The sequence below is a fragment of the Gaeumannomyces tritici genome, assembly GCF_000145635.1.
Source record: "Gaeumannomyces tritici R3-111a-1 unplaced genomic scaffold supercont2.3, whole genome shotgun sequence".
NCBI lineage: Eukaryota > Fungi > Ascomycota > Sordariomycetes > Magnaporthales > Magnaporthaceae > Gaeumannomyces > Gaeumannomyces tritici.
The window spans coordinates 5,821,312-5,842,305 of record NW_008804547.1 but is presented as its reverse complement, the minus strand read 5'-3'; the positions used below and the strand labels follow the sequence as shown (position 1 = coordinate 5,842,305).

At 57.8% G+C, this 20,994-nt stretch overlaps 8 protein-coding genes across 8 annotated transcripts; 5 read left to right on the top strand and 3 right to left on the bottom strand.

The window, feature by feature from the left end:
- The first annotated feature begins 730 nt into the window (after window positions 1-730).
- Window positions 731-1,927, top strand: GGTG_07066 (hypothetical protein). The gene is made up of 2 exons (XM_009224890.1): window positions 731-1,072; window positions 1,442-1,927. The coding sequence occupies exon 2, from the start codon at window positions 1,519-1,521 to the stop codon at window positions 1,708-1,710; it is 192 nt and encodes a 63-aa protein (XP_009223154.1). The 5' UTR covers window positions 731-1,072; window positions 1,442-1,518; the 3' UTR covers window positions 1,711-1,927.
- A 445-nt stretch (window positions 1,928-2,372) lies between these two features.
- Window positions 2,373-3,961, bottom strand: GGTG_07065 (cellulose-growth-specific protein). The gene is made up of 2 exons (XM_009224889.1): window positions 3,050-3,961; window positions 2,373-2,937 (listed from the first exon to the last, which is right to left on the bottom strand). The coding sequence occupies exons 1-2, from the start codon at window positions 3,869-3,871 to the stop codon at window positions 2,560-2,562; spliced, it is 1,200 nt and encodes a 399-aa protein (XP_009223153.1). The 5' UTR covers window positions 3,872-3,961; the 3' UTR covers window positions 2,373-2,559.
- A 504-nt stretch (window positions 3,962-4,465) lies between these two features.
- GGTG_07064 (cell division control protein 50) lies at window positions 4,466-7,481 on the bottom strand. The gene is made up of 6 exons (XM_009224888.1): window positions 7,092-7,481; window positions 6,948-6,984; window positions 6,773-6,869; window positions 5,934-6,696; window positions 5,703-5,865; window positions 4,466-5,623 (listed from the first exon to the last, which is right to left on the bottom strand). The coding sequence occupies exons 1-6, from the start codon at window positions 7,189-7,191 to the stop codon at window positions 5,497-5,499; spliced, it is 1,287 nt and encodes a 428-aa protein (XP_009223152.1). The 5' UTR covers window positions 7,192-7,481; the 3' UTR covers window positions 4,466-5,496.
- Window positions 7,482-8,852: 1,371 nt separating this feature from the next.
- GGTG_07063 (hypothetical protein) lies at window positions 8,853-9,227 on the top strand (the record flags this gene model as incomplete). Its single annotated transcript, XM_009224887.1, has 1 exon — window positions 8,853-9,227. One exon carries the CDS (start codon window positions 8,853-8,855, stop codon window positions 9,225-9,227), a length of 375 nt encoding a protein of 124 aa, XP_009223151.1.
- Window positions 9,228-10,254: 1,027 nt separating this feature from the next.
- Window positions 10,255-11,535, top strand: GGTG_07062 (cAMP-dependent protein kinase regulatory subunit; the record flags this gene model as incomplete). The annotated part of the gene is made up of 2 exons (XM_009224886.1): window positions 10,255-10,767; window positions 10,834-11,535. 2 exons carry the CDS (start codon window positions 10,255-10,257, stop codon window positions 11,533-11,535), a joined length of 1,215 nt encoding a protein of 404 aa, XP_009223150.1.
- Window positions 11,536-11,763: 228 nt separating this feature from the next.
- GGTG_07061 (hypothetical protein) lies at window positions 11,764-13,109 on the bottom strand. The gene is made up of 2 exons (XM_009224885.1): window positions 12,874-13,109; window positions 11,764-12,799 (listed from the first exon to the last, which is right to left on the bottom strand). Exons 1-2 carry the CDS (start codon window positions 12,911-12,913, stop codon window positions 12,162-12,164), a joined length of 678 nt encoding a protein of 225 aa, XP_009223149.1. The 5' UTR covers window positions 12,914-13,109; the 3' UTR covers window positions 11,764-12,161.
- A 651-nt stretch (window positions 13,110-13,760) lies between these two features.
- On the top strand, window positions 13,761-14,729 carry GGTG_07060 (fatty acid-binding protein). Its single transcript, XM_009224884.1, has 3 exons — window positions 13,761-14,029; window positions 14,148-14,345; window positions 14,448-14,729. Exons 1-3 carry the CDS (start codon window positions 14,014-14,016, stop codon window positions 14,609-14,611), a joined length of 378 nt encoding a protein of 125 aa, XP_009223148.1. The 5' UTR covers window positions 13,761-14,013; the 3' UTR covers window positions 14,612-14,729.
- Window positions 14,730-15,253: 524 nt separating this feature from the next.
- On the top strand, window positions 15,254-20,731 carry GGTG_07059 (nuclear envelope pore membrane protein POM 121). The gene is made up of 2 exons (XM_009224883.1): window positions 15,254-19,225; window positions 19,301-20,731. Exons 1-2 carry the CDS (start codon window positions 15,700-15,702, stop codon window positions 19,861-19,863), a joined length of 4,089 nt encoding a protein of 1,362 aa, XP_009223147.1. The 5' UTR covers window positions 15,254-15,699; the 3' UTR covers window positions 19,864-20,731.
- The last annotated feature ends 263 nt before the right edge of the window (window positions 20,732-20,994 follow it).

The following is a 20,994-nucleotide window of genomic DNA, read 5'->3' as shown; positions in this document are numbered from 1 at the left end:
GGATTTCTCTTGGACTGCTGACCCAGGGATTGCTCTGGGAAACGCGGACATTTCAGTGGGGACCAGCAAATGACCTGGTTCCTGCCAAACAGCCATTGCCGATGGAAACGAGGGATTGTCAAAAGCTCCTCCTTCAATATCAGGGGGGCGGGTCCAAGCGGGAGAAAATGACAAGAAAACAGCCCAAGGACAAGAAGCGGTCCATTCAGTTTTGTGTCTGTTTCCAGTCGAAGCCGTCGAGGGCTTAAGAGACGTCAAAATCCGCGGCTCGGGGGACGGGTACTACCGAAAACGAAAAATGCCAAGCCTTCGCGTCCCGAGCGAGCCCTGCGGAGAAAGAGAGAACAGGCGACAGCGATCGCTGAAAGCAACGGCAGGGTGCTCAGGGGACAAAAAAAACGTGCGACTGTGGGACAAGGCGCTGGGGGCAGAAAAGCTTAGCATGGTCGCAAACGGGGCAACATTGGCCCACAGCACGGGCGGGGCGTAGTGGCAGAGCGGGGTGGGAGGGATGAGGGCCAAGGGTGGCAGGGTCCTGGTCAAGGTCCCGGCCTGCAGAAGCGCGGTGGGGAACGGCATCCTGCATCCATGTTTCGATGCTCGGGCAAGCTCAGGTCTTGGTGCTCGACTTGTTGGTGCCCGCCGCCAATGGCTGGAGGTCTGCCAGCCCTGAGTGCGAGCTCCATGGTGAGAAGCTTGGGTCGGCGGTGGCCCTGCCTGTCTTCCTGCTGAGAGATTTCTTGCGGTCACATTACTCACATGTGGCTCTGCTGCTGTCCTGTTTCGCCATTTTTATTTGTCGCTCCCCTTGCATCCCAAGTCTTGTTCCCTCTTTCTTTCCTTCCTCCCTCCTTCCTTCTTCATCCTTCGACGCATCAGGCCGAGCTTCCAGCAACCCGTCATCTCCTCTTGGACTCATCGCCCTGATCTTCGTCGGCTCTCCTCGTAATAACACATCACCAATACACTTTACAACGGTCGAGCCATAACGGTCCTCGATTCGACAACGCCACATACTAATCGAAGCCAGCTAATCGGGTTTCCCTCGTGAGCACCTGAGAACCGCGAAACGGTAAATTCCCTCGCCCTGAACTCCCTCAGTTCAACACCCAATGCCATTGGACTACACCAGCACTCCCCATTGCCCTGGAAGCGTTCCCGACACCATCGCAGCAACCCAATCGCTTGTCCTTCCAAGCTATAGCTTCCCCCAAGCTTCTGCTCACCGGAAAGGATTGCGCACCAGCAGTGCTTGGGGCTTACCTCGGCTACGGTGACGCGAGCCAAACCGCCAGGACTGCACTGTGCGCCTGCTCGGCCGCATATATTGCCAATCTCCTTGTCCGAGCAGCCAATGCTGGGTCCAACCACACATGGCAGCGCAGAATCTACCCCTGGCGCGAATCTTGGCCTCGATGAGCTGACACGGAAATACTGCTAGACCAACGAAACGACGATACCATCCCCCTTCGCGTTTCTCAACCACCCTCAACACACACAACACACAACATAGCCGCAATGGCCGCCATTAGCAAGGTCCTCGTCGCCCGCGACGCCGCTGCCCAGCTGCTGAAGCGCGAGGAGGAGAACTGGGCCAAGCAGGAGGTCGGCGTCGTGCTCGTGTTCGCCATCGTCGGCGCCGTCGCCATCCTGCTCATCAGCATCTTCATCCACAAGAAGCTGCAGGCCCGGAAAGCCGCCAAGGCCTAAGAGGGGAGTGCCTATTTGGGGAAGGGATAGACGCACATGCAACCTCCCTCAACCATTGAACTGTGGAGGGCTTGCATGGTGCGGCGTCTTTGCGAGATACCCTGATGGGGAGTCCCTACGGGTGGAGAGATACCCCCCTACATACTACTGGATACATACATCCCATATTCTAATTTTCATTGATATCCCTTCATTCAACACGGCCTTGCCGTCCCACATCTGAACCGGTAATGTGGACATTCGAGATACAAGATACCGGGACCCGCATTTCCATCTTCTGGCTTTATGGCCAGCATTGCTAGATGCCACAGTGCAGAAAAAGAAATTGCTTCCGTGCCGACTCGACTCGTCAAGGTTTGGCTAGGTAGCCAGCTCAAAGCAGCTGAGAGAGTCATTGTGCAGCCGATATCGACACGAGTTCGCGTTCCTGTCCTAGGTAGGTGGTACTGCGCAGCCGTCTTTTTGCAGGCCGGTCATGCACCCATCTACATGTCGAACAAGCCAACACCGGGAACGTGGGTTTTGGCCCACGGGAACATATCACGCCCACAGCAGGTTGACCGGGTTCCAAGTTTTGGTGTTATCTAAAGCCCTTGCGCTTTGGGGAATTTCTTTGGTGCCGACCAGCAGAGCGCGCAAGGGTCGGATAGTTGGACAAGAGAGACGGTGACACAGTCGCGTGGCGGTTGGTGCCAGATATTCTATTCTCTGATCAACTCAACACATACGCTCCCATGCCACAAGTGGTACACAGAGATGTCGGCCTGCTATGCAAAGTACCCAACCAGCCAGCATCATGACACCCGACCAACCAACCAACCAACCAGCCAAATACACACTCTTTCCCCTTTAGCAAGTTACGACAGGCGGCCCGGGTGGGTAGTAGACGCCGCCCGAGCTCGCCATGTCGGTGGCGCCGGCGACGCCGTAGATGTTGACGAGGATGCCGCGGTCGTTGGCCGTATAAGCGCCGGGAAACCTGACCGTCTGGGCCGGCGCCAGCTTGCCCGACCCGGACACGCGGATCTGGGCGCACGAGCTGTAGAACTGGAACTGGTTCGGCCGGTTGGCGCTGTGCAGCGCCAGCAGCTCCACCCGCATCAGGTACTGGCCGGGGGCCACGCAGGCGGGCAGGTTGAAGTAGAACCAGCCCTGGTTGGCGATCAGCGCGTCGACGGCCCACTTCTTGGTCTGGGAGTTGAAGCCCTGGGACTCGATCTTGAACCACTGGGTATATGGGCGGGGGGATAGTGGGTCAGCTCTAGGTTCTCTGCTTCTTGAGGTCTTTTGGCAAAGAAGAGAAGAGAAAAGAAAAGAAAAGAAAAAAAAAAAAACTTACGTTCTGCCCGTTGCTGCTCGCCGTTGCCGCATTGTCCACCTTGGCCAGGTACACCTGGATGGGCCCCTTGTGCGACGCGGCGATGGGGTGGTCGCGGTCGTTTGCGAACTGGGCGCCGCCGATGACGTGCCCGTAGTAGGCGCCCAGCTTGTCGCCCGCGGCCACGTCGATGACCTTTTGGGAGGTGGTCCCGGGCGACCCGCACGTGAGGCTGTTGCTGTTGACGTCCGAGACCGGGTTGTTGTTGTTGGGCGCCCGGATCCCGTTGAGCTGGCCCTGGTCCTTGCCGTTGACCGACAGCTTCTGGAAGATGGCGTGGCCCGACGCGAGCGGCGCGCAGGCCGCGACAGCGGCGGCGGCGAGGGAGAATTTCATGGCCGGCGGCGTTGTGTGTGGGGCTGCGATGGAGAGATCTCTCAGGAGGCAGACTGAGGGATGGCTTGGTAGCGGCGGTGATGGTGTAAGGACGGGGGCGGTTCTCGCTACTGTCAAAGGTCGTCTCTGACAGGCGACTGGAGATATCACGGAGGGGGGCTGAGGACACTCCTTATAGTAAAAGCAAACACCAGGAGTGTCCAGGGGAAGAGAAGAGCCTCCCTGATCCGGCACTAAAGTGTCATCACTCCTCTCTGCCGTTCGGAAGCATACATCCCCCCCTGACCCGCGGCGTAAAGTCGACCACATCTCCAAGTTGCCGCCATCCTTGGCCGCATTTGAGAGATGGTGACGGCGGCTGGGCGTAGCATTCCTCTTGGAGCGCCACCCCCCGGCCCAGCGACGCCAATCAGATTCACTCCCTTTGAAAGAGAACGACGCCTGCATTTCATGGCTATGGGGTCCCAAAGAGCGCAGGCGAAGCCATCTCCGCCCCGTGCATGGCGGGGCACCCAGATTGGACTGAGGGCGGAACGGAAGGTAGCAAAATGGGGGCCTGGCAATATAATCAGATACAGTGCCGGGCTTATTCGCCCGAACCGACAGTTGGAAGAATCACGACCGGTTGGGCTGGCAGACACCCCAGCCGACCGATGGCGTTTTATGCTTATAGCTCGGTACCAGCGGGGAGAGGCACATCGAGCTCCGGTCGCTGGGGATGCGACTGGCCTGTCCACCTTGGTGGTCTTTGACCCCATTATCTTGTATATTCTATTGCGCAAGAGAAAAAGTGCTGGAGGCCCGGAGCTGTAGTCCGAGTTGCACCTCCCTCGGTGGCATTGAAATTTGAACCACCCAGTTTGGCAGTCCGTTCAATGCCCCATGTCTTCCGACTGCCGATCTGCACGGGGATAGAGTGGGCAAGCGCAGAAGCCCCAGGGAAGCAAAAAGGGGATGAGCCAATTTAGCCATCATATATGAGCCCCAGTCACGGGAAGCCAGCAATGGCGGTAGTGCAACCAACCATCTGGCGTGACGAGGGGCCGGAAGAAGTCTGCTTGGCCGCCCAGCCTGGCAGTTGATGCCGTGCCGCGGTATGCGTATCAGACTAAGCTGCATGGCGAGGATTTGGAACTTGGGCTACGGTAGCGCGGGAAGTATAATGGGAATAATAAGCGGCATGATGGTACTCATACAAATCAGAAAAAGAAAAAAAAGAAAAAACTGCCACTGGAGCCGAACTCCCTCCCTCCCTGATTAACAAAATCCATAGGAAACAAAAACAAAAGTCCCGAACGCCAATTCGTGTTGCTGTCTGCTTTCCAAGGTCGAAGAGCGTGGTACTCTTTTTTGGGTTTGGTTGTTTTTTTCATGCTTTCGTTCTGTTAGTTGACCTCCGCGTCAGGCCTTACCATTCCCACCCCTACATCATCCTGATGTTTCAACAAGGCCTAGAATAAAATATGCACGACCAAGGCTCCGATACGAATAATAACCATAAAGAAACCACAATGAACTCTCGAGGGCCGGAACAAAACCGTGAAGACTTGCCCAAGAAGCCTGCGGAACTGGATTCATGCTCTGCTCCGTTGCGGCGCTATGAGACACCATTCGTCTCCAGCAGGCGAGTCTGCCTGCGACTCTTGAATGCTAGGGGTACCAGGAGTCGGCCCCAGAATCAACGTGCTATGGCTAACGATGCTGCCGCTGGCGAGCCGGTGATGGCGGCTGCCGCGGGCGCCAGTACCACCGTTGAAATTGGTCAGCGTGCGACATGTGCTGCTGTTTGGAATGCTGGTAAGGCTGTTGACGCTGTTTACCAGTGTCGTTGCATCGTCAGAGGCGCTGGGGACGCGAGACCTGGGTGGCGTGCAAGGAGTGAGAGGAGAGCGAGAGATCCTAGAGGACGAGAGAGGCAAGTGACGACTGTCGTATGTGTCCGTGGCGAGTTGGTGTTGCCGGTGGCGCGTGGCCGTGGCCGTCGCGGCTGATATCGTAGGCTTGGTGACGGACGAGGGCGATAGAGAGGGGAACGGCGATGGCGACCATGACGAAGAGCCTTCTCCAGCATCCTATGCTTCACCCCTTCCGCCAAAGTCGCGCCCGGAGGACACCGCCGTGCTCGGCGGCGCACCAGTGGCCCCCTTTTTGCCAGCCGGGGCGTTGTTCCAGGAGAGATAGGTGTGATCGCCAAGTTTCCTGCAGCGCCGCGCTTAGCAAAATGGCAATGGAGCAAGGAATAAGAGGGGACCGCAAACGGTTAGAGGCAGCGACATACCTTGGCTTAATCAGATGGCTCGCGGTGAAAATAACACCCAGGATGATGCAAATTCCGCCAACAACAATGTAGGCAATACCCAGAAACGGGTTTTTTCCACCAATTACGGTTTTGGTGGTGAGAAGTAGGCTCTTCGTCCCGGCGAACTTGTCCGCAGGCCAGTCTAAGATCAAAGGTCAGCATGAGGAAAGTCTGTAGGGTGTAGAGGGATTCAAAATAAAAGAAACCTACAGTGGTCGATTGCAACGCTGTAGGTCCCGGCGATCAACGCTTCGGTGTCATTGCGACGATACAGCTTGCTAAAGTTGGGCAGACCGGCCGTCCTCATCCAGACCTGGAAGGCCTGCCACGTTTTCAGATCCGGGGGCCGGCGCGAATCGGTGTAACCATTGGGATACCGCAGCTTCCAGTTGGGGGGCGGGACGACCTCGTCGAACTTCATATCTGCCGGAAAGTTGCCGTAGAGGTCAGAGTCGGACGGCCAAGCGATCTCGCTGTTGTCCGTCATGAAGAAGGTGCGGTTGCTCTCGGTCGAATGGGGCACCTGGAGCAGTACGGGTTCTCCGATCGTGTCGTTGAACATGGAGTTGGCGATGAGGCCGCATGGGTAGATGGGCTTGTCGCCGATAACATCGAGAGGGGCGCAGGTGGACCCCTTGATGGCAGCAAGATCGGCCTTTTGCCCCTTGAGTTGTTTGTCGTTGAAGCTGTTGACATAGCGACGGTGGTTCTGGTAAAAGTTGGTGAGGGTGTAATACATGAGCACCGAAGCGCCCATGGTCTCAGGGATGTCGAACTGGAGGTGGCAGGTCGTTGTCAAAACGTCCTGACCATCAAAGGTCACGTTGCGCTCCGTCTTGCGCCACTTGGCGTTGACGGGGCTCGTCGAGCGAAATTGTGACTTGACGAGACCGACGTCCATATCGGCAAGCGTTGTGTTGCTGAGGGGCGCGTCGTTGGCACAATTTGTATAGTCGAGTGAGATCATTTGGACCTTGAGCAAAGGATCATCATCATGTCAGTGTTGGTCTAGCGCAGCTAGCGCGCCCGAGGGGATCCCGGAGACGTACGGTTGTGCTTGCGTAGAAGAGGGCGCCGCCGATCGGGGCGAAGATGACGCCGATTGCAAAGAAGAGCGGCAGCACCGTCTTTGGGGTGAGAATAGGCCTGTCGCATTGTTATTAATGTGGTGTCCTCGGGGCCGGTGGCAGGAGTGAATAGGGGCCGAGTGTTGGACAAACATACTGCCATGCCTTCAACCGCTGTTGTCGAAAAGCCGTGTCTGCGCGGGACGGGGATTTGTCAGTAAAAGTCGGCCGTGTGGCGCATCCATCAGTCATCCAACATGCGGGCGCGCCAGGAGCGGACACAAAGCAGAAGGCAACTTACTGGCGGGCCTCTTGCTCTTCTTCTTCTCCTGCCTCGACTCGTCCTCGTGTGAATTGATGGAATCCGTGTGCCCCGGCGGCGGAGGAGAGCCTCCGGCCATTCTGCGCTGCTGGAGTCGGGCGACCGACGGGCTGGAACGTGTTCGCGGTTGTGCTAGGGTCTGGGCGCGGTCGTGCGGTCGTGAGGGTCGTGTCGTGATGATGCTGTCGTGGGTTCCGATTGTTCCGTCGCTGTGGACGAAAGCGATGTCGCGCGGTTTTGGGGGTTGCAGGCCTCAAAAGGATGGAGCGGAGCCCGTCGTCAAGGATGTGGCTGGCGCGTCCATCAGCAGGAAACTGGACGTTCGACTTGGGTTGGGCCCAAGGAAGTTGAATGGACCCCTTGCTCAGCCACAACGCGTGCTGGAGTCGTGTGCATCAGCAGCCAAAGGCACGGCCAGCGCTGCGGCCAGTCTAAATTTGGACGCCTGTGTCGCGCACGGTCCTCCCATCTCAGCACAGCAATACGTTCTAGTGCCGTTGATCGTTGATTTGGCCTGCGTGGAATTGCCAGCTGCGTTTTTTCTGATATATTGGGGCTTCCTATTCTTCCTTGCTCCTTCCGTCATCTGCCCAGCTGTTAATGGCCTTACATCTGCACTTTCCATCTCTCCCCAGATCATTCGATAGGCCGCTCGTGCTAAGTGAGAACTTGCAGGTTATTTCAAGGGCGACAATGGTCACTGCGCCGCCGTGGCGGAGTAGTCGAAGCACGTGTGTGAGAGAGACCTTGGCTTCCTTCTCACCTTCAGGAGCCCATCATTTAATAAGTCCCTACCACGTAGCCACCTATCTACAGCGCCGGCTGTATGTGCCTGCCGACTATCACCTTCCGGTGTTATGCGAGAGCCCGGTGATCAAACATACCTTGGGTAGGCAGGAATAGCTGCTGGGAACCTCTACCTACCTCTGGGAGGCACCTTCCTACCTTCCCACCCGGCAAGGTTTGGCACCAACTAGACTGGCCAGACAGATTCAGTCGTTTGCCATCACCAAGTACAGCCGAGCAAGCGCTCGGCGACGGCAGCATCGGCAGCAACACTTGTTCCTCCGGATTTGCACAATGTTTCAGTGGGGTTGCGCCTGCGTCATTCTTGTGCCACTCCTGCGTAGGTTGGTGATCGTTCTGCAAAGGGCAAGGGAACCGTGATGGGACTGGACGAATCAATGGGCCTTCTGTCACCTAAAATTGACATGGATCCAATCCGGTGCCTTGCTACGTCGAATGTGGTCGGACGAAGCTGGGGCACGAGGGTTCCAATGGAAGATGGGATTGGAAAACAAGCTCGGGGTCCTCAGGTTATTCTCTGCCTCGAGCGCATTCAAGAAACGAGGGCAGTACAGTGTACACTACCGGCTTAGACAGCATGCGCGGCAGCTCCGTCGAGCAGGTCTCAGTCTCACCTGGCACAGGCATTCGATAATATCGGTTGGACAGAGCACAAGAAACCGAGCGTGCTTTGGATAGGCAACGCTGCTGACGTGGAGGCGCTGCGCTGTCTGGGGAGGTGCAGCTAAGGCGGCCCTGGCATGGACAAGCCTTGGGCGCTGTCGGCGCAGGGTTGGCGCAGCAGCAGCAGCAGCAGTCCAGGTCGCCGTCATCTTGGATTGAAGCACACGCCCAACTGCACGGAAGCTTCAGAGAAGCATCGAAGCTAAGAGGTGGGTGGTGGCAGCAGCCTCTCTACGATCCGTGCACGTTCTAGAAGGGTTCGACGTAAAAATGACTGGCTTGGGAGGGGCTGTTGCCTGTCATGGGCTGGCCCGTGCTGGGGTCCCGGCGCGCCCTGACTGGCTGCCATCAGGCGGCGGGTGGGTCGCTGGAGGTGACGAGCAGCAGCACGACACCCGTCGCCCGCTTCTCTTGGTGCCCCCACCTCCACTTTCCCTCTTTCTGTGCCGGCCCAGAAGCTGGAGCGTGCTAGTCCAGACTGCCCCTTCTCCATCTCGCCAACCTACCTGCCTCTCGCCAGCTTCGATTTCCCGGGCAGTGTCGCTCAAGGCCACCCACCCGTACGGCAACCTCCTCGTGCTCCTGCCTCGCTCGGTCTTGCCCATCCGTCCCGTCGACGAGGCTGTTACCACCGAGCCACGCTGAACATTCCCCTCCACCTCGTCAGCGAACTCGCGATCGAACGAAGCGACAACGCCATCGCTCGAGCCACCACCCGCGCCTGTCTCTGTTATTTCCACCGACAGTCAATTCTTTCCGCCTCTGCAGCTGTACGTTCGCCCTGTTTCTGCTATTGTGCTCGCTTTTGCATCTCGCATCAACTGGAAACCCCCGCGACGCCGCCGCGAGCACACGACTCTACTGTCCTCCCCTTTGTTGTCGCGCTGTTTTGCATCGATCTAACATTGAACTCCCAGTCACTAGGACGACCCCAACATCAATACCGACCTAAAGAGCTACTGTCTCGCGTCCTGCGCATCTCATACTTGTATTCACTATTATTGCACTCAACCCGACTGCCCTGCGCCTATTGTAAGTCCCGTCGTTTGTTCATGTACTCACTACCCAGTAGCCATCCCCTAGCTGCCTCGGACTCGCCGTCCTTCCTTGTCCCCTCCTATCATCCCGCCATCCCGCCAGCGCCCTGTCATCTAGTCACACGGGCTTCCTTCTACCACACGTCTCTTTTAATGCACCCTTGTGCTAGGTTTCACTCATCGTCCAAGCTCGATCCGTCTTCCCACAAGCTACCGTCCACTGCCGCTTTCCCCTATATATCATACTCCTCAGACCACCCAGTCCCATGCGACCCGTAACCTTCTAGAAGGGTCCGACCACCTACGTCTAACACTTTGCACCAGCAACAGAAACGCACCCACATAAGTCCTCGGCAACCCGGTACACCGGACGGAGCTAGAGTTGCCAGGTATATGCCCCTTTATCTCAGCCCGAACCCCCAGCTTTGTTGTCTGTTCCTGTTCCTTGGTGACAACAGCTGCAGTTTGCACAACCACCAGCCCTCCAAGAAATCTCCCGCCTACCCACCGTTACTAAAGCTTACTCGGTTAACCTAGCAGGCAGCAGCCCATCAAAAGCACGATTCCAGCACCGATAGCCTGCTGGACCACACCCACACCGGCGTCAAGTCGATACCCCCAGGCTTCTTCCCAGAATGTCGACGAGCGGCTTCACCAGCCCGTTCGGGGCGAACTCGAACCCATTCAGCCCGACCGAAGAGAGGAGGCCCACACCTACCGTGGTCCTGCCCGTCATGGATGAGGAGGATGGGGACGCTGTCACGTCTCCGACCACCCCAAACTTCAACACTAGCCCTGGCGCGACCTTTGGCGGACCCTTTGGAGGGCCGTTTGAAGGGCCGTTTGGAGGCTCAGACGGTGCCAGCGATGACCCTTTCTCTGTTGCCCGGCATCACTTAAATCCGGAGGGCTACCCTGCCCAGTACAACTTTGCTCGGAGAACCTCTGTCTCGGCCGAGTCGCTGAAGCCTTTAGCGGATTCAGATGACAACTGGACTCCACCCGTCTACCCAAAGACCGACGAGCAGCTAGCGTGGCTCAAGGAAGCTATGCAGGGCAAATTTGTCTTTGACAAGCTGGACGAGGAGCAGAGGGCACAGGTTATTCGCGCCTTTCAAGAAAAGCACATCCCTGCCAAGGATATCAAGGTGAGTCTACTTCTCTTCTGACTTGGGCCATGCAACCCCGACTAATAATGCTATTTTCGGTGTCAGGTGATTATCCAAGGGGATGTTGGCGACTACTTCTACGTGGTCGAGAAGGGTTCGTTCAATGTCTACAAGAACCCGACGGGCGCCATGCAGCCTGGGCCAGACGGACTCGGTAAGCACGAGGGCACTGTCGCCGAGGGCGGCTACTTTGGCGAGATCGCACTCATGCACAACGCCCTTCGCAACGCCACGGTCATGTCGGCCGAGGCCAACTGCGTGCTTTGGGCTCTGGACCGTGTGACATTCAATCGCATCCTGATGGAAACCAACTCGGCGCGCTACCAGATGTACGACAAGTTCCTCAAGGGCGTGCCGGCGTTGGAGCCTCTCACGGCTACCGAGAGGAAAAAGCTCATCGTCGCGCTCAAGGACGAGAGCTTCGCTTCCGGTGATCTGATAATCAAGCAGGGGGATCCCGGTGAGAAGTTCTACATCCTGGTGAGCGGCGAGGCTGAGGCGTACAAGGTCGGCATAGCCCAGCCCGTCATGAGCTACAAGAGGGGCGACTTCTTTGGCGAGCTGGCGCTGCTTAACGACACGCGCCGAGCGGCGAGCGTCCTCGGCAAGACGGACGGCAAGGTTGCCACTCTGGACAAGAACTCGTTCCAAAGCCTGCTTGGTCCCCTCGAGGAAATCCTGAGGCGAACCAGGTACGAGGAAGTTAAGACCGGAGTAGAGGACATTGACCCGCTACAGTCGGCATGATTGAGTCGCCGTTTGTCGCGCGAAATTGGTCTGGAATGAATCCTAGCAACTCTAGACCAATCCTGGACAGCTTGACTTTGGAAGGAATCATCTTCTGTCTCTATTTTTTTCCCTTCCTTTTCTTTCCATTCATACCGGGAGGGGCTTTGTCTTTATGTGTGATTTGTTTACAAGACCGAGAGGATCCTGTGCTGGGCGATGTGGTCAAAACAAGGCGTTATGGGTCATCACTATCAATTCAGTTTTCACCTACTTTGTCCCTCGCTACTGTCGTATTGATACTGTCTGTCTCTTGAGTTTGTTTACGAAAGCAGTCTTTCATGTACATGTTTGATTGTAAGGTCACGCACTAATACCTACACGCGAACAGACCCTGCCGTCTTCGTCCTCGAATAGGCTATCTTTGCTTTTCCCGTCCTGATTAAGTTTAAAACATATGCGCGGGGTTTGATGTGTTCTTTTTATCTGTCGTTCTATCGCGCAAACCTATACCCATAAAACCTGGCAGTCGAAATTGCCAAACTCCTTGACCCATCCAGAACGCCTTGATATGTATTTCTGTATGATTAAAATCCGTGTAAAGTAAAAAACACTCAAGGACAACCCTCACCCAGAGGCATCACTTCTCAAACGGCCTGCTCCTGCTGGAAGCGGGCTGCGGCCGCGGCGTCCAGCTCGGCGCGCAGGGCGACGGCGGCGACCTCGACCTCGATGGCCTGGCCGACGCCCTTGCGCCACGACTCGTCAAGCCCGCGCAGCTCGGGCGCGGCCCCGTCCTGGGCGCGGCGGCGGCGGAGGGCGGCGGCGTCGACGGAGCGGCGGGCGGCGGCCAGCTCGGCCTCGACGGTCCTCAGCTCGGCCTCGAGCTGCCAGTTGCCGACCAGCCAGGCGTTGCGGCCCTCGGGCGCGTCGAGCAGCGCCAGGTGCTCGCGGCGCAGGCGCAGGTAGGCGTGCAGCGTGTGGGCGCGGCCCAGGGAGGCCTCGAGCGCGGCCGGGTCCTTAGGCTGGGTTTGGCCGTCGTCGTCGTCGTCGTCGTCCTGAGCCTCGTACCGCTTGGTGTCGATGGCGCGGAGCGGCGTCGGCTTGGTCGGGTCGGCGCTGCCGGCGACGCGGGCCAGCTCGGCCTCGAGGGCTGGGGTGAAGCGCGGCGCGTACGCGGTGGGTAGGTCTGGGTGGTCGCCGACCGCCGGAGAGGCGTCGAGCTCCGTGTCGATCAGGGCCTGGGCCGCCGCGCGCTGGGCTGGGGTCGGGTCCGGGTCGACATCTGGGGGAGGGGGCGGTTTGGGTTAGAGGAGAGTGCTCTCCGGATTGGAGCGCAGCTTGCTGAAGGGAACCTACACGGGAGACTTTCGTGGACCGTTCTCCTTAATGAGGACATGTTGATGTTGTGTGTATGGGCTATTCGGCTTTTAGCGGCCGGAGATTCGGTATTGCTTGGCTCTATGGCTGCTTCTGTCGCCTACCAGATAGTGCCCGAGACGCTGATGTCGTTCGGTCCGCCCGTCTCCGATGCACTGGTCTTTGCGACATGCACCGCTGGAAATTTACTCGGCCCCTGCAAACCCACCGCGTCGTGCTACTCGACTGCTGTCGCGTGCTGTGGGGCGTAATTGGCGCGCAGCCGACCTGGCGGTTGGTGGAATGAGACCCTAACCCCGCATCCGGCCATGATGAACCGAAGCTCGAGCTTCGACCTGATGTGGTCACCGCTCAAGGATGGGACAGGAATTCTAGACCAAGGCCGTCTGCCGGCCCAAATTAGAGTGCGTTTATTTAGGACGCCATCAACTGAACTTGACATCGCGGCCATGTGACACGAACGCCAACGATTGGACCCCCTTTTTGACCCGAGAACAGGCCTTCTGAATGCGGCGTCTCATCGAGACGAACGGGCTGCAGGCCCTGAGCGATCGCGACGGGGGTGGAATACGCAATACGCCCACACGCCCTCCACAATGCGACGCAGCATTGCGCACTCGCACTCGCTCCCTCCGGCAGTAACCAGTTGAGGGGGGCCGGGCAATGGGAGGGCGGGAGAGCCCAGCACCAGTGCTTTAGCCCTCTTTCTCATCTTGAAAGAGGGTCTGCCTCGTGCCGCCGCCCCCAGCCTGCGGCAGTTCCTGTGTGGGGAAGTCCCAGCGGTGGGCTGTGAGGGCGGGCGTGACACGCCTTGGAAAATGCACCGAGGTTCAATCACATGTGCGGGCGCCTGCTCGGCGCAAAAGCGATGCGACGAGCGCGGAGCGTCATCGGGAAGAGGCACACCCTGGTCTCGGGTTAGCCAGGTCTCTGTTCCCGGCAGATATAATACATCTTGCCCAGCCCCATCAGCTCCTGGGCTTTACTCCTCCTTACACTTTAGAACTCTGGAACATTTCGTTGTCTTCACTGTGACCTCATCCCGCAAAGTCGCACAGACGCCGACGAGCCTTTCAGTACAATCATCTATTCTCCATATAGCACAGAACCCAATCCGTCATGTCTCTCGCCAACGGTGAGTTTGTCGCGTGGGAAATCGAGCCACGATCCATTCCGTGACTTTTATCTGGCTCGGCGATATCGCCTCTGCTCTGGATTGCTGCTTACAGGTCCCCTTGGTTCGCCCAAATCAGACAAATTCCCCTCCTCGGCCGCTTTTGACGCCATCGCCAGCGCCCTTAGCAACGACGCCGATAAGAAGGACGCCATCAAGCAGGGCAAGGCGCTCTTCGCCTTCACCCTCAAGAACACTGCGGGTGAGACTGAGAGCTGGCACATTGACCTGCGCGAGAAGGGCGAGGTCGCCAAGGGTCTTGGAGAGAAGCCGAATGGTGAGTTGCTCTTGGGGGATCTTTTGGCTGCATGGCAATATGACGATAGACGTATGACAAAGGCGCCGGACTAGTGCTAACATTCCGCAAACGTCCTTGCAGTCACCCTGACGCTATCCGATGCCGACTTCGGCAACCTGGTGATCGGCAAGGCCAATGCGCAGAAGCTGTTCATGAGCGGGAAGCTCAAGATCAAGGGCGATGTCATGAAGGCCACCAAGCTGGATCCCATCCTGAAGAAGGCCCAGACCAAGGCTAAGCTATGAGCGGTACCGGGGGCTTTTGGTTTAGATTTACTACGATTAATCCGACTTGCTTGTTCTAGATGGACGATATATCGGTCCTCGCTTGAATTCTCGACAGCGCTGTAATGTTTGTCAGAAACCGGTCCCTACAAATGTGCAGATTCGACGGGCGTTAAGTCAATATTCGAGGATTCGAGTTCGCCATGACGGCTGGGGCCATACGGTCTGCTTCCAAGTATTCTCGAGCCCTGACAAGCATCATGCTTCAGTTGCATGCTACCGGTCCCTGCGCGGTGGAATGGAAGGATGCATTTGGTCCGGGCTCAATCGTTGAAATCATCACTGCAGCCTGACTCCCGCCGAGGCTCGAAATTCCGGCGACGCGAGACAACCTGACTTGGCCAATGAATCGGACAGGTCCGCTCTGACTCGTGGGGAGCTCCCAGTCCGTCGATGCCTGAGGCAGCACGTGGGCAGGCGGAAATCGCGTGTCCAGGCTGTTGACACATTTGACCCAGCCAGGGGGCAAGCTTGAAAGACATGGCCCGTGCACACGCTACTTGGATGGCGCACCCTTGGGCCGAAAGGCGCTGAATGGTCTGTGCCCAAACTTCACGCCCCTGCACGCATCTTTTCGTTTCTATGGGGCCCGCTTTAATATTCGCACCAAGCACCCACCCAAGGGGCGTTCGCACCGTGAATCTGTGATTTTTTTTCTGGCGCTTCCCCAACCCAAAACAATCCACCCAAGCGCCCTCGCTCTGTTGTCGACGCCGTTCGTGCGCGTCTAGGACAGCGACACTGCTGTTTCCACTGCCCGCTCCATCGACCTCTTTGTTGATAGGACACGAGGTGACTTTTTGGCTTGTTTTTCTTTCTTTTCCACCGGTCCATCGGGCCCTCTCGGTTCGCGAGCGTGGCTGCCTGCCTCGACGCACCTGGCTGGCTCGCATTTTTCGCGCCAAACCCGCACCTCAACCAGCGACGACATCCCATTCCGCTGCACGGCCATCATCGCGATTGTCCAATGTCGACGACGCGACAACTACCCTAATTAAACTTCCAACTTTCCTTTCTTTGAATCTCACACGCGACCGCGACCCGTCGCCATGGCTACGCCTGACAAGAGGCAGTCCGGCTGGTGGGGAAGCATCTCGGGGGGGATCTTTTCTTCTGCGGTTAAGATGCGCAGCGAGCCAGAGCCTCAACCTGAGAGGCTCTCTATCCCAGCGCATCGTCTGCCTGCCCTCGAGAACGGAATGCATCGCGATACGCCGCGACCGCGTGTCAAGTTCCAGCAGGAGCGTTCAACATCCCCCGACAGCCCCGTCGTGCGTGCCTCAACTACGCAGATGGCCGGTCGCAAGATCCACGAGCGCCCCCAGGGCCCTTCGAGCAAGCTGTCTACCAGCACAGTCAAGGCGACCAACTTCTCCGTGGCCGCCGCCTCGCCACGCCCCATGTTCCGAGCCTCGATCGCCCCCGATGGCGGTCGCTTCGCATTCGCTCCCCGCCGAGGCACACCCAAGCCTTTTAAGGAGTCGCTGCGGCCCTCAGCCGGGACACCGAGTGTCGATGGCCGCGCCTCTACGTCGGAGAGCATTGGTCGCGGCATGTCCAGGATACCACCAAGCGAGCTGTTCGCGATGAAGATCCCCGAGCCTCCTACTAACCTCTCTGGAGAGGAGCTGGCGAGAAGGGTTCCGAAAAACTCAAACCGAGTGGGCTCTATCTACGCGGACGAGTACCTGGCGGATTTGTGCCCCAAGGACTTCACAGAGGCACAGAGAAAGCAGTTCTTCTGCATTCTTGACCTGCGGAGGCTCAAATACGCGTCTGACGAGATTTATCTCAAGAAGGACTGGAGATTCAACATCCTCAACTTCGCAAAGGAGTACGAGAAGAGCCGCAGCTTGATCATGCTGCGCTACGGCCTATACGAGTTCAAGAGCATCAAGCCCTCTCAGGAGGTCGTGTCGAAGTGGAAGGCCGATCATGGCATTCCCGACGACGAGTCCGATGGCGCACCTGCGCCGGGCAACGAGCCCCATGCGAACGGCACCGAAGGCATTCTATCGCGCGGAGGTGGGAAGCGGAAGGCCTCGGAAGAGCCGGGCAAGAGCAGCATGAACTTTGCCGCTTCACAGGGAAAGCGCGCTCGTGGTGAGCGCGAGCCGCTGATGGAGAGCGCCACACCTGCTCTTAACAAGGGCAACAAGAAGCGCCTGGCTGATGATCATGGCGACGCTGCCCCCTCGAAGCTACAAAAGGCTGCCGCCCCATCCCCTGCGAAGGCGCCGTCAGCTACCAAGAAGTTCTTCGAGCAGGTTGCTAACAGCAAGCCTGCCGGTTCGTTCCAAATGTCGGTGGAGCCGCCATCCACCTCGAAGCCCAAGTCCAGCGCCTTTACCACAGCATCTGCCACAAGGTCCATCTTTGAGAACTCTGCCAAGTCTCCCGCCTCAAAACTTTCGGCTCCGAAGCCCAACATCTTCGGGCACCTGTCGGATACGGGCTCTGCTCAAGCTAGCGGCGCCGAGAACGATGCCGGCGATGAAGGCGATTCGGGAGACGAGTCTGAGGCGCCCGATGCCAGCCAGAGCGATGAGCCGAGCGCTGCCGCCAGTGGAGGCGTTGCTACACCACAACCGGCTGGCCCTCTGTTTGGTGCCAAGAAGTCTGGGGCGGCTGCTGCTTTCCCTTCTTCAAGCGAATCTTCCGACGCTGGGGGCGCCTCTGCCACTGGCACAAGCATCTTTGATCGCATCACGAAAGGCGAGGACGGGAAGCCCAAGCGACTTCTCGACTCCGCCGTACCGACACCAGCCGCTTCAGAGAACGAGAGGCCCGTGAGTCCCATCAAGGACCAGCGTCCTCTTGGCGGAGACCAGACCTGGACTGCCGGCACGCCCATCAAGTTCGGCACTGCGCAACCCGCCGCCGTGGACTCTACTCCCGCTGGCACGAAGCTGTTTAGCTTTGGCGTGAAGCCCTCGGCTGACGAGACGGCAACCAGCGCCCCCAAATTTGGACAGGCTCCGGCGTCTGCGGCGCCGAGTCTGTTTGGCTCGCAGCTTAATGGCTCAGCCACTTCCCTGTTCGGCAAGCCTGCTGCAACCGCTGGTCTGGGTGAGAAGAAGGCGGATGCTGCTCCGGCCTTCCAGCTCTCGGGCATGTTTGGCGGCTCTTCTACCGACCTTTCCAGTTTCAAGGAGTCTTCCAGCACGGAACTTGCAGTCGCAAAGCCCGAATCGGATGTCAAGGCTGTTGCTGATAAGTCGGCAACCCCTGCCCACCCCATGTTCGGAGCCGTGCCTGGCCAGACACCCACGCCTACGTTCGGCCTTAACTCCAACTCGATGACCAAGCCTTTGTTTGACTCGACCTCCAAGCCCTTGTTTGGCGCAGATCCCAACGCACCCTCCGATTCGAAGCCATCCTTCACCGCCGCTCCTAAGCCCCTATTCGGTGCCGCAAAGCCCGACGACGCGCCCAAGTCCCTCTTTGGCGCCGCACCAAAGGCTGACGAGCCTTCGCAGCCCAAAACCCTTTTCGGTGCCTCCAAGCCTGCTGAGGCACCTAAGTCCCTGTTTGGCGCCGCACCCAAAGCCGACGAGACGCCCAAGTCACTCTTCGGTGCTACACCCAAAACCGATGAGGCCCCTAAGTCGTTGCTTTTTGGTGCTACACCAGCGGCTCAGTCTCTGTTCAGCTCGGGCCCCAGCCAGGAATCCTCGACCCCAACATTTGGCCTGGGTGCTGCCAAGGACCCTCCGAAGTCGTCGTTGCTCTTCGGATCTGGATCTCAACCCACTGAGTCTAAGTCACTATTTGGTTCGGCACCCGCTGCTGCGAATGCCGCACCAACCTTTAGCTTCGGATCTGGCGCTGCCAACCCCACCACTGCCGCGAAGCCCCTATTTGGCGCCGGAGCCCAAGTCGCAACAGGCAGCTCTACCCTGTTCGGTAGCTCCACGCCTGCTTCAGGCGGAGTCAAGGACTCTGCCGCGCCGGCTACGAAGCCTCTTTTTGGTGCCTCTACCACTGGTGCCACCCCTCAGGCCACACCCTCTTTCTCGTTTGGCAGCACGGCGGCCACGACCGAGACTCCCAGGACGCAGTCCACCCTGTTTGGCTCTTCTGCCGCCGCCCCAGCGCCGACCCCGTCATTCTCGTTCGGGTCTACGCAGAACGGAACCGCCACGCCGACTATCAGCTTTGGCGCGGGTACCACACAGAACGGGACCTCCACCCCCTCTTTCACCTTTGGCGCAAACCAGAGCACCCAGCCCGCCGAACAGAACGGCTCTGTTCTCTTTGGATCAGGCACTGTTTCGGCCCCGGGCTCGTTTGCTTTCGGTGGCAGTGGCGATAACTCGTTCAAGAACCCATTTGCCGGCGGCAGCGACGGCGGCGCTTCTGTGTCGTTCAACTTTGGCGGAACTCCCAGCCAGCCGGCCGCCGGTAACGGGTCTGGCGGCATGTTCAGCTTCGGTGGCGGCTCCACCGCGCCCTCAAACGGCACCTCAACCCCTGTCTTCAGCTTCGGTGGCGGTGTAGCTCCTGACCAGGGCAATGCCGCCGCCCCCATATTCAACCTCGCTCCTCCAATGGGCGGCACCTCGACAGGTACTAGTAAGTGACCCATTCGACCTTACACAGTTCAGTCAACTTCAAGTGAATTTATACTCAACTGTGACGGTTCCATAGATACCCCCTTTACTCTTGGAGGAGCTTCGAGTCTGGCCACCACTCCGGCGCAAGGCACCCCGGAGCCAGCGGCTGCGGACCGGAGCGAGCAGGAAGGACAGAAGGCTGACGACGGGGATGAGGAGAAACAGGCGCAAATCAACTTAACAGAAGGAGGACCGGGCGAGGAGGACGAGCACGTCGTTTTTGAGGTGCGCGGAAAGGCACTCAAGCTCTCCAATGGCGACGACTCGGACGACGAGAAGGGCGGCAAGAAGAAGGACAAGTCCCCGTGGAAGACTATGGGTGTGGGCCCAGTGAGGCTTCTCAAACACAAGACCACGGGGGTCGTCCGGATTCTGCTGCGTGGAGAGCCCAGGGGCAACATCGTGATGAATAAGGTGCTGCTTCCCGACTTCTCATACAAGACGGAGAAGGGTGACAAGTACGTCAAGGTGCCAGCAGCGTCTGACAGCGGCACCGGGCTCGAGACTTGGATGCTCCAGGTCAAAGACGCGGCCAAGGGTAAGGCCCTTGCGGCTGCGCTCGAGCAACACAAGGTGAAGGGCGAGGACGAGAAGTGATGAGAGATGTTGATCTCACCGCCAGCTTCTAGCGTCAAGATATTGTCCAAGCCACCTTGTGGGAAAACAGGAGCAGAAAAGAAGAAAAAGAAAATAAGCGCCATGTCGAGTTCACCTTCCCAAGGGGGATGATTATTCTTGTTTATAATAGCAGTGTCGAGGCTTGTTTTGTTTTCAGCAGCCGGTTCGTTTCTCCTACACAACCCCCTCCGTTATCCTATCCCCTACCCCTCAGCATCAGATTCCCCCTAGGTATTCACCCGCACACAAGCACCCAGCATTAGACATGGTTTCCATTATGTTTTTAGTCGCACTCTCCCCCTTACCCTTTTTTTATTATTATAGCACAGCATGGCGGGTTCTGTTCTGGGTTGGCAACTCTTTTTTCTCTTCTCTCTTTGCCTTCTTCTTTTCATAATATGTCGTGGGCTTTTGCTTCGGTTTATCGCACCACGCATCATGCGGGATGGCTCGATGGAGAAGGAAGAGAAGGATGGATAAAAAGAGCAGCGAGGCTCCAGATGGACACGTAACAGGCGTCCCCCCGAATAACAAAGATGGTTTATCGGTAGCTTCTAGCTTGTATGGCATTGCTTCTTTAACTTTCTCGCCCTTCAGCAGGACGGCGGACTGGAGTTTGTGGGCTGTGAGAAGTATCGATCTCGGGGTTGTTTGCGTTGATTTGGTTGAATTTTGGAGCCTGTCTGTGGAAGGAAACTTGATACAGGAATGTCACGGTTTTGCCAGCTCCTAAATGGTTTGACGGCGTGGGTTGTCGCGATAGGCGCTCGGTGGTAGCAGTAGATCATATCACTTGGTAGGTAAAGCAACGACAGTGACAGTGTGTGAGCTGTCTTGATCGAACTAGAGGTCCAATCATGTGGTGGATGCGTGGGGTGAGTAAGTGCACATGTCCGACCGTGATGTGCTGGCATGGAGTTGTGACGGACCACGATCCGGGCTGACGACCAAACGCCAAGGGAAAAGAAGGACGATCGGCAGACGCTTGTTTGGTCAATCAAGCACGCCAATGACGGTCAATCTCTCTCTCTGTCTAGGTCTGGTCTGGCCAACGTTCCCAGCAAAAAAAAAAAAGGTCAGTGCGGGAACGGGCTGATTCTGCACGAGGAT